The sequence below is a fragment of the Sesamum indicum genome, linkage group LG14 (assembly GCF_000512975.1).
Source record: "Sesamum indicum cultivar Zhongzhi No. 13 linkage group LG14, S_indicum_v1.0, whole genome shotgun sequence".
Classification (NCBI taxonomy): Eukaryota; Viridiplantae; Streptophyta; class Magnoliopsida; order Lamiales; family Pedaliaceae; genus Sesamum; species Sesamum indicum.
Window position 1 is genome coordinate 3,067,291 of NC_026158.1, and position 12,579 is coordinate 3,079,869.

General features: G+C 36.4%; 2 protein-coding genes across 2 annotated transcripts; both read left to right on the forward strand.

Annotated features, from left to right (window-relative positions):
- Positions 1-975, forward strand: LOC105176854 (pectinesterase inhibitor-like). The gene has a single exon (XM_011099789.2). It carries the CDS (start codon positions 86-88, stop codon positions 578-580), a length of 495 nt encoding a protein of 164 aa, XP_011098091.1. The 5' UTR covers positions 1-85; the 3' UTR covers positions 581-975.
- On the forward strand, positions 6,376-6,870 carry LOC105177064 (pectinesterase inhibitor-like). The gene has a single exon (XM_011100086.1). The coding sequence runs from the start codon at positions 6,376-6,378 to the stop codon at positions 6,868-6,870; it is 495 nt and encodes a 164-aa protein (XP_011098388.1).

Here is a 12,579-nt window from a genome sequence, read left to right on the forward strand (position 1 = left end):
ATAGGAGTGAAAAAAGAATTATTACAATTGTGCGCGCACACACACACAAATAAACTACGAGGAATAAAGGAGAGAAAAATCAATCATGGGTTCACTGTTGCCAGGCTTTGTTTTACTATTATTACTCTCCCTCTCTCAAGCTCATGATGTGATAGATGATGTTTGTTCCAAGTCAGAGAATCCATCTTTGTGCACCAGTATTTTGAGATCCGACCCGCAGTGTTCTGGAGCACAAATTCATAAATTGTATGAAATCTTTGTGAAGAAAGCAGTACTCTCCACCCAAGCAGCTTTAGAGGTGGCTAAATCATATAGCAGTGGCGCAGATAAAGCAAAATGTGATGTGTGCGCCAAGTCTTATACCAATGCCATCAACAGCCTTAACAGTTGTCAGCATTTGATAAACACGAATGATAGGGCCAGCATCACTACTCTGCGTACTAGATTGACGACAGTTAAGACTGATGTTGCGACATGCGACAATCAATTTGGGGAGAGCCAGCCGTTTATGTTGAAAGCAGCCAGCCGCTCGTGCCAAGAAGTAATCTCTGTGCTTTTAGCCATTTCGAACCGTATGTGAGTGAAAGAGGAAGAAGTGTATAACAAGAAGCAATAAGAACACGACTGCATGAAAATATCCAATGATAAATTGGATCTAGAAAGAAATAAGAGAACCAACTAAGACATTTTCTTATATGTTTAGAGTATTAAGTAATATATGACCAAAAGTGAAAAATCGTAACGGGTAGTATTAACAATAGTTTCACAATGGCTATCGGTTGTCGTTTCAATCAGTCATATCTACATATTATGACAAATACGTGACCGTAGCCAAGAACTATGTTAAATACTTAGACCATAGTTAAAAGGCAAATATTAATAAATTATAGTTCATATTTAAATTTTCTAGTGGTTTGATTGGTCGTGGTTGGTATTCCTGATTTTACCATGATATTTAAGTTATATTAATTTCTAGTGTAGACAATAATTATTTATTTTTTATTTTTCTTTGTAGTGAATATCATGTATTTGATATTTTTGAAATTTTAAATAAATATATCTTTCTGATTCATCGTGTTGTTTATATCTCCATTCAAGTGGTTACTAAATAATATTTCCTAGAATAATTTTTGGGTGACAAAGCGTGTTTTAGCGTAAACTATAGATTGGATCAAACACATTTTGATTATCTAATTATGATAATCTTGTTCGCCAAAAAAATATTTATTTTCACAAAGTTTTCTGCAAATGCTTAATAAACACTTATATAATTAAAAACTAGATTTATAGCACTATTAAATAATATTACCAATAATAATTAAGGATAATGTTGTAATATTTACATATAGGAATGATATATTCAGATCATAAATAGAATTGATTATGCTTCAGAAATTTCGCTAATATTACCAAATTATTCTAGCTCGCAGTGTCTGATTGTTTGAAAATGAGTTGCTCTCGCTTGTTCTCTTGTCACTTGAGCTCTCATCCAATTCTCGTAAAACTCGAATTTCGAATTATTGATGCCCCTTGATGAAGATAGAATAATGTTTTTATTATTATTTTTTTTTATAGAAAAATCTCATTATTTTATAAATCAACTGTTGGGTATAGATCGGTCACGACTCCAGCAATATTATAGAAATCAAATAGTTTTACAAATTTCTATGGGTTGACGAAACCCTTATACAGATTTATTACAAGCTTTACAAATATAAAGAATAATACCAAACTTAAACCTAAAAACTGCAGTACTAACGATAACATATGCATATAAACAGAAAGCAATAAGATAGGCTCAGATAGCCTAGATCCAAGGCCACAAAGGCCAAAGGCCAACAATCCTTAAAATTTCATGGTTGCTAAAAGATCACAGAGCCACAAAGGCAAGCCACCAAGGTTTTATACCACTGAACCACCAAGGAAGGCCACAAAGCCACAAAGGTTATTGTTTTAACCTTGAGCCTTCAAGTTTAGGACATGAAGAACAAGGTCAGATGATGAAAAAGAAAGGGGGAAGAAGATTATATCTTCTTGTTTCGTTATCTACCGAACCATTTCTGCACCAGCTATTTAAAGAGATTGGCCATTAAATGGCAGGAGACAAACATCGGAGAAAGAAATGATGGGACGAAAAACCAGAGGTGAAGGGGGAGAACCCAAAGGGTCAGAGAGAAAACTAGACGACGCTGGGGAAATAGGGTTAAGGTTATAAGGGGAGAGAGAGAAGAGAGAAGTATTTAAAAGGTCAGCAAGTGGGCAAAAACCTGATGGGCTGGGAAGGCGGGTCAGGCGGCCCAATTAGGGGATTTGGGCCTTGTGAATATTTAGCAGTCCAAATGAATTCCTTAGGCCTAGGGCATTTTGGTTTGGGCCATTTTATTTACATTTTCCACCTTGGGCCAAACCTAGATGGTGAATCTTAAAGGCTTTCATCACTGCCAGTACTTCGGGTCCCTTTGCTAAACTTGCAAGGAAAAGTCAGGATACAAGGTAGTTTATAAATTAAGAATATCAAGGAAGTTTTTAAAATTTTCAATGGATAAACACTTAGTGCTCATGTCAGCTGGATTTCTTTAGATTTAATTTTTTCCAGACTAACTGTATCTTGGTTAACAATATCTCTAATAAAATGATATCTAACATCAATGTATTTTGTCCTATAATGAAAGACAGAATTTTTGCGTAGTTAAATTCCTAATTGACTATCAGATAAAACTGTAAGTTTTTTTTTGGGTAAATATAAGTTTAATTAATAAAACAAGATCGTACAGTACAACAGTGCTCAACTGGTGGTTTCTCCCTCGACAGGCCAAGGGATACACCATAATCTATATAACGCACATGAACTAACAGAACGAGATAAATTAACACTGATAATCCTCTGTCTAATATCTTCCACAATAATAATGGCTATTATATTCGGTGGTCGCTCCATATGCTCAAAGCGGCTCAAATTTCGTTTCCTCCAAATGTGGTAAATGCAAGCAGCCAGGAGTGCACGATAAACCAAGTTAATCATATGTTTTCCTCTCCATTTCCTTGCAACCCACTCAACGTCCCGTGACCACTCTCTATTAGGCCATTCAAATCGAACAATCTGCCGAATCGCTGTCAAGCAGCTTCTGGCATAACGGCATCGAAAGAATAGATGAGTATTTGTTTTCATTGCGCCCTCATCACATAATATACAGACGCCAAGATATGATAGCCATGGTTTATTAATTATGGATAGTTTCGCCAAAATCGCAAGCCATAAGATGAAATTATGCCTGGGGATCTTCAGAGAACCCGAGAGTAGTAAAGTCCAACCTACCTTGGGTCCTGGTAGGTCCAATAGCCTGTAAAGAGATGCAACTGTAGGTTGTCCCGTCTCAAATCGCCAAATAATGCAATCTGTCTCGCCATGAATTATTGACAATGCATGCAAAATCTCCAAGCACTCAATGTCCATAACGAGAGGCCAATGCCATTGCCCCTCTATAATAACACTGCTGAGCTTGTCCGTCATCTGAAGCCCAAGCGTACGTGGACCCTATGTGAATCTCTCAATAAAGGGACCAATGTGCTGCCATGGATCATGTCACAGATAAAATTAATTCCCATCACCAATCTGATAGTCTACCATCGATCGAAGCAAGGGGCGTAGACGAAGGAGTTTCCTCCAGCCCCACGAACCACCATTGTCAATGACCGTCCATACAGATTTATCACGTAGCCGCCCATTATATAACCATTCTACCCAGATTGATGTTCTATCACATCGAATAACATCACATAGCTTCTTGCTCATCAAGGCACGGTTTAAAGTAGCGATGTCCCGTAGGCCCTGACCCCCCTCTGATGCCGGCCTACAGACATCCCTCCATGCTACTTTGGCATATCCACTGGTTCCTGTGCCCTTCCACAAAAAAGCTCTCAGACGCTTTTCAATCTCTCTTATAACACCTTTAAGTAGGATAAATGCAGAAGCCCAATATATACTTAACGCCATAAGAATTTAATAATCTGTACCCTCCCAACATACGATAATCTCATTCCTTCCCAACCTTTAGTGCGTCGATCAATTTTCAATAATAAAGACTAGCAGTCTGTTAACGATAATCTAGAGGAAAGTAGAAGAAGTCCCAAGTATCTCATCGGAAGATACCCTTCCTCGAAGTCGAGCATCTCTAACAGCTGCTCCCGTATCTCTTGTGCAGATCGAAAGATGATAAGATGACTCTTATGCACATTAAGCCGGAGACCTGACCAGGAGGTGAATAGGTCCAACCCCTACTTAAAGACCCCTATAGAGTCCATATCAGCTTTGCAGAACAGCAACAGATCATCTGCAAATTCAAGCTGAAATAATCGAGAAGGCTCACATTTCCAATGAAAAAAAAAATGCTTGTCCTAATCAATCATCTGCAGAAGAATCAAATGCAGAACTTCCATTACGAGAACGAACAGGTATGGCGATAAAGGGTCCCTCTGCCGTAGCCCTCTCGATCTAGTAAAGAAACCATGTGGTTTCCCATTCAGCCCGACGAAAAATGAGGGTGTCGTGACACACTCCTCTATCCACCTAATAAACGTAGTCGGGAATCCAAACAGGTGTAACATTGCAAGTAGAAAATCCATTCTACCGTGTCATAAGCTTTTCGGATATCCACTTTTAGTGCACATCTACGAGGTAAGTGTGCCTGGTTGTAGCCTATAAATAGTTCTTGTGCTAACAGTATATTGTTTTAAATACTACGACCAAAAATAAAGGCAGCCTGACAAGGGCTTATCAATTTATCCAACACCCTACTCAACTTTTGCACAATAAATTTGGCAATAATCTTATATAAAATATTACAAAACGAAATAGGACGAAAATCTGTAAGTTTTTTATTTAGAAAATCAATTTCTTTAATAAAGTGAAGGTTTAATACTTGTAGTTTCTTATTGCTTCAAGAGGGGTAAGAAACAAATACACGACAAATACAAATTTTAAATAGAAAGTCCTGACTAGTAAATTTTTCTCCATTGAAATTTGAAATGTAAGTGATTTTTCCTAATGTTGACATGACCAAGGGCTCGTCATTTCTTTTTGCTGTAAATTTCCAGCTTTTTGAGATGTCATAATGAACTTATAGTAGAGTATTTTGACTCTTTTCATGGAGGTGTAAGCCTAATATCGATAACGATGAGATGACAATCATCTCAAACTATAGCATTATACTATTCATTGAGTAGAAAACATTTTCTTCGTATGTCATGAGGGTAAAATGCATTTTACCCTTGTGTTTTTGGAAAAAAATATCTTTCTGTATAGAATAAATTAGGAAAAATTTTTCTTATAATTTTCAAAATATAGCAAAACATCCTCTCAAATCCTACTGTGAATCACACACGCCCTTCATGAGACTTGGGCTTAATTTACCCTATGTCACGAAAATAGTCCTTTTTCTCTCAAGAAAAAATATATTAATTTATCAAATCCATCTCAAATGAAGTAAGGGACAATCACACTTTCCTCCCCTGATGTTTGGTGGAATTACATATAGACTCTTGTAGTTTGAAAAATTATATCTAGCACTCATGAGGTTTACTTCTATCAACAAATAAGTCCTTCGGTTAGTCAAAATTCACTGAACTTGCTTATATTAATAAAAAAATTGAAAAAAAAAATTATATTTACCCCCAATTGATTTATTACTAATTTATTGCCAGTCAAATAAATCTTTTTATAACCAAAATACACTCGTAGGTCTTCACGTGTTAATGCATGTGAGGAGATATATCTCCATCGTTATGAGGGTAGTTTAGTCAGAAAAAAATTGTTTAATCTGCTATAAGTCAATAATAGTCAATCAAATGTAAATATCAATTTTCATTCAATTTTTTTGTTAATATCAACAAATTCAGAGATTTTTGACCAACAGAGGACTTACTGTTAGACAGAAACAAACCTCAAGGGTGTTAAATATAATTTTTCAGACCACATGAAATTTACATATAACTACACCTCAGGAGAGGGAAGTATAACTATACCATAAAGCGACGGTGCTAATTTCTTATTGAAATTAGGAAACCAGATTTAGAAGAGTTATGCTAACCCATAATTACAATCTAACACCATGCTATCAATAGTTACCCTAACAAGAGATAGTCTCGTCCATTCAAATTCAATGTGAAGACCATGATTCACAAAATGTACCACAAATTTTTCTGCATTTGGGCATAATCTACGGATGCTCACAACTTCCTTACATGTTCTACTCTTCCATCTATATAAAGTCCCATTCCACAATGTACAAATAGGAGTGAAAAAAGAATTATTACAATTGAGTGCACGCACACACACACAAAACAAACTACGAGGAATAAAGGAGAGAAAAATCAATCATGGGTTCACTTTTTCCAGGCTTTGTTTTACTATTATTAGTCTCCCTCTCTCAAGCTCATGATGTGATAGATGATGTTTGTTCCAAGTCAGAGAATCCATCTTTGTGCACCAGTATTCTGAGATCCGACCCACAGTGTTCCGGAGCACAAATTCATAAATTGTATGAAATCTTTGTGAAGAAAGCAGTACTCTCCACCCAAGCAGCTTTAGAGGTGGCTAAATCCTATAGCAGTGGCGCAGATAAAGCAAAATGTGATGTGTGCGCCAAGTCTTATACCAATGCCATCAACAGCCTTAACAGTTGTCAGCATTTGATAAACACGAATGATAGGGCCAGCATCACTACTCTGCGTACTAGGTTGACGACAGTTAAGACTGATGTTGCGGCATGCGACAATCAATTTGGGGAGAACCAGCCGTTTATGTTGAAAGCAGCCAGCCGCTCGTGCCAAGAAGTAATCTCTGTGCTTTTAGCCATTTCGAACCGTATGTGAGTGAAAGAGGAAGGAGTGTATAACAAGAAGCAATAAGAACACGACTGCATGAAAATATCCAATGATAAATTGGATCTAGGAAGAAATAAGAGAACCAACTAAGACATTTTCTTATATGTTTAGAGTATTAAGTAATATATGACCAAAAGTGAAAAATCGTAACGGGTAGTATTAACAATAGTTTCACAATGGCTATCGGTTGTCGTTTCAATCAGTCATATCTACAGATTATGACAAATACGTGACCGTAGCCAAGAACTATGTTAAATACTTAGACCATAGTTAAAAGGCAAATATTAATAAATTATAGTTCATATTTAAATTTTCTAGTGGTTTGATTGATCGTGGTTGGTATTCCTGATTTTACCATGATATTTAAGTTATATTAATTTCTAGTGTAGACAATAATTATTTATTTTTTATTTTTCTTTGTAGTGAATATCATGTATTTGATATTTTTGAAATTTTAAATAAATATATCTTTCTGATTCATTTTGTTGTTTATATCTCCATTCAAGTGGTTACTAAATAATATTTCCTAGAATAGTTTTTGGGTGACAAAGCGTATTTTAGCGTAAACTATGGATTGGATCAAACACATTTTGATTATCTAATTATGATAATCTTGTTCGCCAAAAAAATATTTATTTACACAAAGGTTTCTGAAAATATTTAATAAACACTTATATAATTAAAAACTAGATTTATAGCACTATTAAATAATATTACCAATAATAATTAAGGATAATGTTGTAATATTTACATATAGGAATGTATTCAGATCATAAATAGAATTGATGACGCTTCAGAAATTTCTCTAATATTACCAGATTATTCTAGCTCGCAGTGTCTGGTTGTTTGGAAATGAGTTGCTCTCGCTTGTTCTCTTGTCACTTGAGCTCTCATCCAATTCTCGTAAATATCCAATTTGGAATTATTGATGCCCCTTGATGAACGTAGAATACTGTTTTATTTTTTATATAGAAAAATCTCATTATTTTATAAATCAACTGTTGGGTATAGATCGGTCACCAAGCTCCAGCAGTATTATAGAAATCAAATAGTTTTACAAATTTCTATGGATTGACGAAACCCTTTTACAGATTTATTACAAGCTTTACAAATATAAAGAATGATACCAAACTTAAACTTAAAAACTGCAGTATTAACGATAACATATGCATATAAACAGAAAGCAATAAGATAGGCTCAGATAGCCTAGATCCAAGGCCACAAAGGCCAAAGGCCAACAATCCTTAAAATTTCACGGTTGCTAAAAGATCACAGAGCCACAAAGGCAAGCCACCAAGGTTATATACCACTGAACCACCAAGGAAGGCCACAAAGCCACAAAGGTTATTGTTTTAACCTTGAGCCTTCAAGTTTAGGACATGAAGAACAAGGTCAGATGATGAAAAAGAAAGGGGGGAGAAGATTATATCTTCTTGTTTCGTGATCTACCGAACCATTTCTGCACCAGCTATTTAAAGAGATTGGCCATTAAAATGGCAGGAGACAAACATCGGAGAAAGAAACGATGGGACCAAAAACCAGAGGTGAAGGGGGAGAACCCAAAGGGTCATAGAGAAAACTGGACGACTCTGGGGAAATAGGGTTAAGGTTATAAGGGGAGAGAGAGAAGAGAGAAGTATTTAAACGGTCAGCAAGTGGGCAAAAACTTGGTGGGCTGGGAAGGCGGGTCAGGCGGCCCAATTAGGGGATTTGGGCCCTGTGAATATTTAGCAGTCCAAATGAATTCCTTAGGCCTAGGGCATTTTGGTTTGGGCCATTTTATTTACATTTTCCACCTTGGGCCAAACCTAGATGGTGAATCTTAAAGGCTTTCATCACTGCCAGTACTTCGGGTCCCTTTGCTAAACTTGCAAGGAAAAGTTAGGATACAAGGTAGTTTATAAATTAAGAATATCAAGGCAGTTTTTAAAATTTTCAATGGATAAACACTTAGTGCTCATGTCAGCTGGATTTCTTTAGATTTAATTTTTTCCAGACTAACTGTATCTTGGTTAACAATATCTCTAATAAAATGATATCTAACATCAATGTATTTTGTCCTATAATGAAAGGCAGAATTTTTGCATAGTTAAATTCCTAATTGATTATTAGATAAAATTGTAAGTTTTTTTTTTTGGGTAAATATAAGTTTAATTAATAAAACAAGATTGTACAGTACAACAGTGCTCAACTGGTGGTTTCTCCCTCGACAGGCCAAGGGATACACCATAATCTATATAACGCACATGAACTAACAGAACGAGATAAATTAACACTTATAATCCTCTGTCTAATATTTTCCACAATAATAGTGGCTATTATATTCGATGGTCGCTCCATATGCTCAAAGCGGCTCAAATTTCGTTCCTTCCAAATGTGGTAAATGCAAGCAGCCAGGAGTGCACGATAAACCAAGTTAATCATATGTTTTCCTCTCCATTTTCTTGCAGCCCACTCAACGTCCCGTGACCACTCTCTATTAGGCCATTCAAATCGAACAATCTGCCGAATCGCTGTCAAGCAGCTTCTGGCATAACGGCATCGAAAGAATAGATGAGTATGTGTTTTTCATTGCGCCCTCATCACATAATATACAGGCGCCTAGATATCATAGCCATGGTTTATGAATTATGGATAGTTTCGCCAAAATCGCAAGCCATAAGATGAAATTATGCCTGGGGATCTTCAGAGAACCTGAGAGTAGTGAAGTCCAACCTACCTTGGGTCCTGGTGGGTCCAATAGCCTGTAAAGAGATGCAACTGTAGGTCATCCTGTCTCAAATCGCCAAATAATGCAATCTGTCTCGCCATGAATTATTGACAATGCATGCAAAATCTCCAAGCACTCAATGTCCATAACGAGAGGCCAATGCCATTGCCCCTCTATAATAACACTGCTGAGCTTGTCCGTCATCCGAAGCCCAAGCATACGTGGACCCTGTGGGAATCTCTCAATAAGGGGACCAAGGTGCTGCCATGGATCATGTCACAGATAAAATGAATTCCCATCACCAATCTGACAGTCTACCATCGATCGAAGCAAGGGGCGTAGACGAAGGAGTTTCCTCCAGCCCCACGAACCACTATTGTCAGTGACCGTCCATACAGATTTATCACGTAGCCGCCCATTATATAACCATTCTACCCAGATTGATGTTCAATCACATCGAATAACATCACATAGCTTCTTGCTCATCAAGGCACGGTTTAAAGTAGCGATGTCCCGTAGGCCCTAACCCCCCTCTGATGCCGGCCTACAGACATCCCTCCATGCTACTTTGGCATATCCACTTGTTCATGTGCCCTTCCACAAAAAAGCTCTCAGACGCTTTTCAATCTCTCTTATAACACCTTTAGGTAGGATAAATGCAGAAGCCCAATATATACTTAACGCCATAAGAATTTAATAATCTGTACCCTCCCAACATACGATAATCTCATTCCTTCCCAACCTTTAGTGCGTCGATCAATTTTCAATAATAAAGATTAGCAGTCTGTTAACGATAATCTAGAGGAAAGTAGAAGAAGTCCCAAGTATCTCATCGGAAGATACCCTTCCTTGAAGTCGAGCATCTCTAACAGCTGCTCCCGTATCTCTTGTGCAGATCGAAAGATGATAAGATGACTCTCTTATGCACATTAAGCCGGAGACCTGACCAGGAGGCGAATAGGTCCAACCCCTACTTAAAGACCCCTATAGAGTCCATATCATCTTTGCAGAACAGCAACAGATCATCTGCAAATTCAAGCTGAAATAATCGAGAAGGCTCACATTTCCAATGAAAAAAAAATGCTTGTCCTAATCAATCATCTGCAGAAGAATCAAATGCAGAACTTCCATTACGAGAACGAACAGGTATGGCGATAAAGGGTCCCTCTGCCGTAGCCCTCTCGATCCAGTAAAGAAACCATGAGGTTTCCCATTCAGCCCGACGGAAAATGAGGGTGTCGTGACACACTCCTCTATCCACCTAATAAACGTAGTCGGGAATCCAAACAGGTGTAACATTGCAAGTAGAAAATCCATTCTACCGTGTCATAAGCTTTTCGGATATCCACTTTTAGTGCACATCTACGAGGTAGGTGTGCCTGGTTGTAGCCTGTAAATAGTTCTTGTGCTAACAGTATATTGTTTCAAATACTACGACCAGAAATAAAGGCAGCCTGACAAGGGCTTATCAATTTATCCAACACCCTACTCAACTTTTGCACAATAAATTTGGCAATAATCTTATATAAAATATTACAAAACGAAATAGGACGAAAATCTGTAAGTTTTTTATTTAGAAAATCAATTTCTTTAATAAAGTGAAGGTTTAATACTTGTAGTTTCTTATTGCTTCAAGAGGGGTAAGAAACAAATACACGACAAATACAAATTTTAAATAGAAAGTCCTGACTAGTAAATTTTTCTCCATTGAAATTTGAAATGTAAGTGATTTTTCCTAATGTTGACATGACCAAGGGCTCGTCATTTCTTTTTGCTGTAAATTTCCAGCTTTTTGAGATGTCATAATGAACTTATAGTAGAGTATTTTGACTCTTTTCATGGAGGTGTAAGCCTAATATCGATAACGATGAGATGACAATCATCTCAAACTATAGCATTATACTATTCATTGAGTAGAAAACATTTTCTTCGTATGTCATGAGGGTAAAATGCATTTTACCCTTGTGTTTTTGGAAAAAAATATCTTTCTGTATAGAATAAATTAGGAAAAATTTTTCTTATAATTTTCAAAATATAGCAAAACATCCTCTCAAATCCTACTGTGAATCACACACGCCCTTCATGAGACTTGGGCTTAATTTACCCTATGTCATGAAAATAGTCCTTTTTCTCTCAAGAAAAAATATATTAATTTATCAAATCCATCTCAAATGAAGTAAGGGACAATCACACTTTCCTCCCCTAATGTTTGGTGGAATTACATATAGACTCCTGTAGTTTGAAAAATTACATCTAGCACTCATGAGGTTTACTTCTATCAACAAATAAGTCCTTCGGTTAGTCAAAATTCACTGAACTTGCTTATATTAACAAAAAAAATTGAAAAAAAAATTATATTTACCCCCAATTGATTTATTACTAATTTATTGCCAGTCAAATAAATCTTTTTATAACCAAAATACACTCGTAGGTCTTCACGTGTTAATGCATGTGAGGAGGTATATCTCCATCGTTATGAGGGTAGTTTAGTTAGAAAAAAATTGTTTAATCTGCTATAAGTCAATAATAGTCAATCAAATGTAAATATCAATTTTTATTCAATTCTTTTGTTAATATCAACAAATTCAGAGATTTTTGACCAATAGAGGGACTTACTGTTAGACAGAAACAAACCTCATAAAGCGATGGTGCTAATTTCTTATTGAAGTTAGGAAATGAGATTTAGAAGAGTTATGCTAACCCATAATTACAATCCAACACCATGCTATCAATAGTTACCCTAACAAGAGATAGTCTCGTCCATTCAAATTCAATGTGAAGACCATGATTCACAAAATGTACCACAAATTTTTCTGCATTTGGGCATAATCTACGGATGCTCACAACATCCTTACATGTTCTACTCTTCCATCTATATAAAGTCCCATTCAATGTACAAATAGGAGTGAAAAAAGAATTATTACAATTGAGTGCACGCACACACACACAAAACAAACTACGAGGAATAAAGGAGAGAAAAATCAATC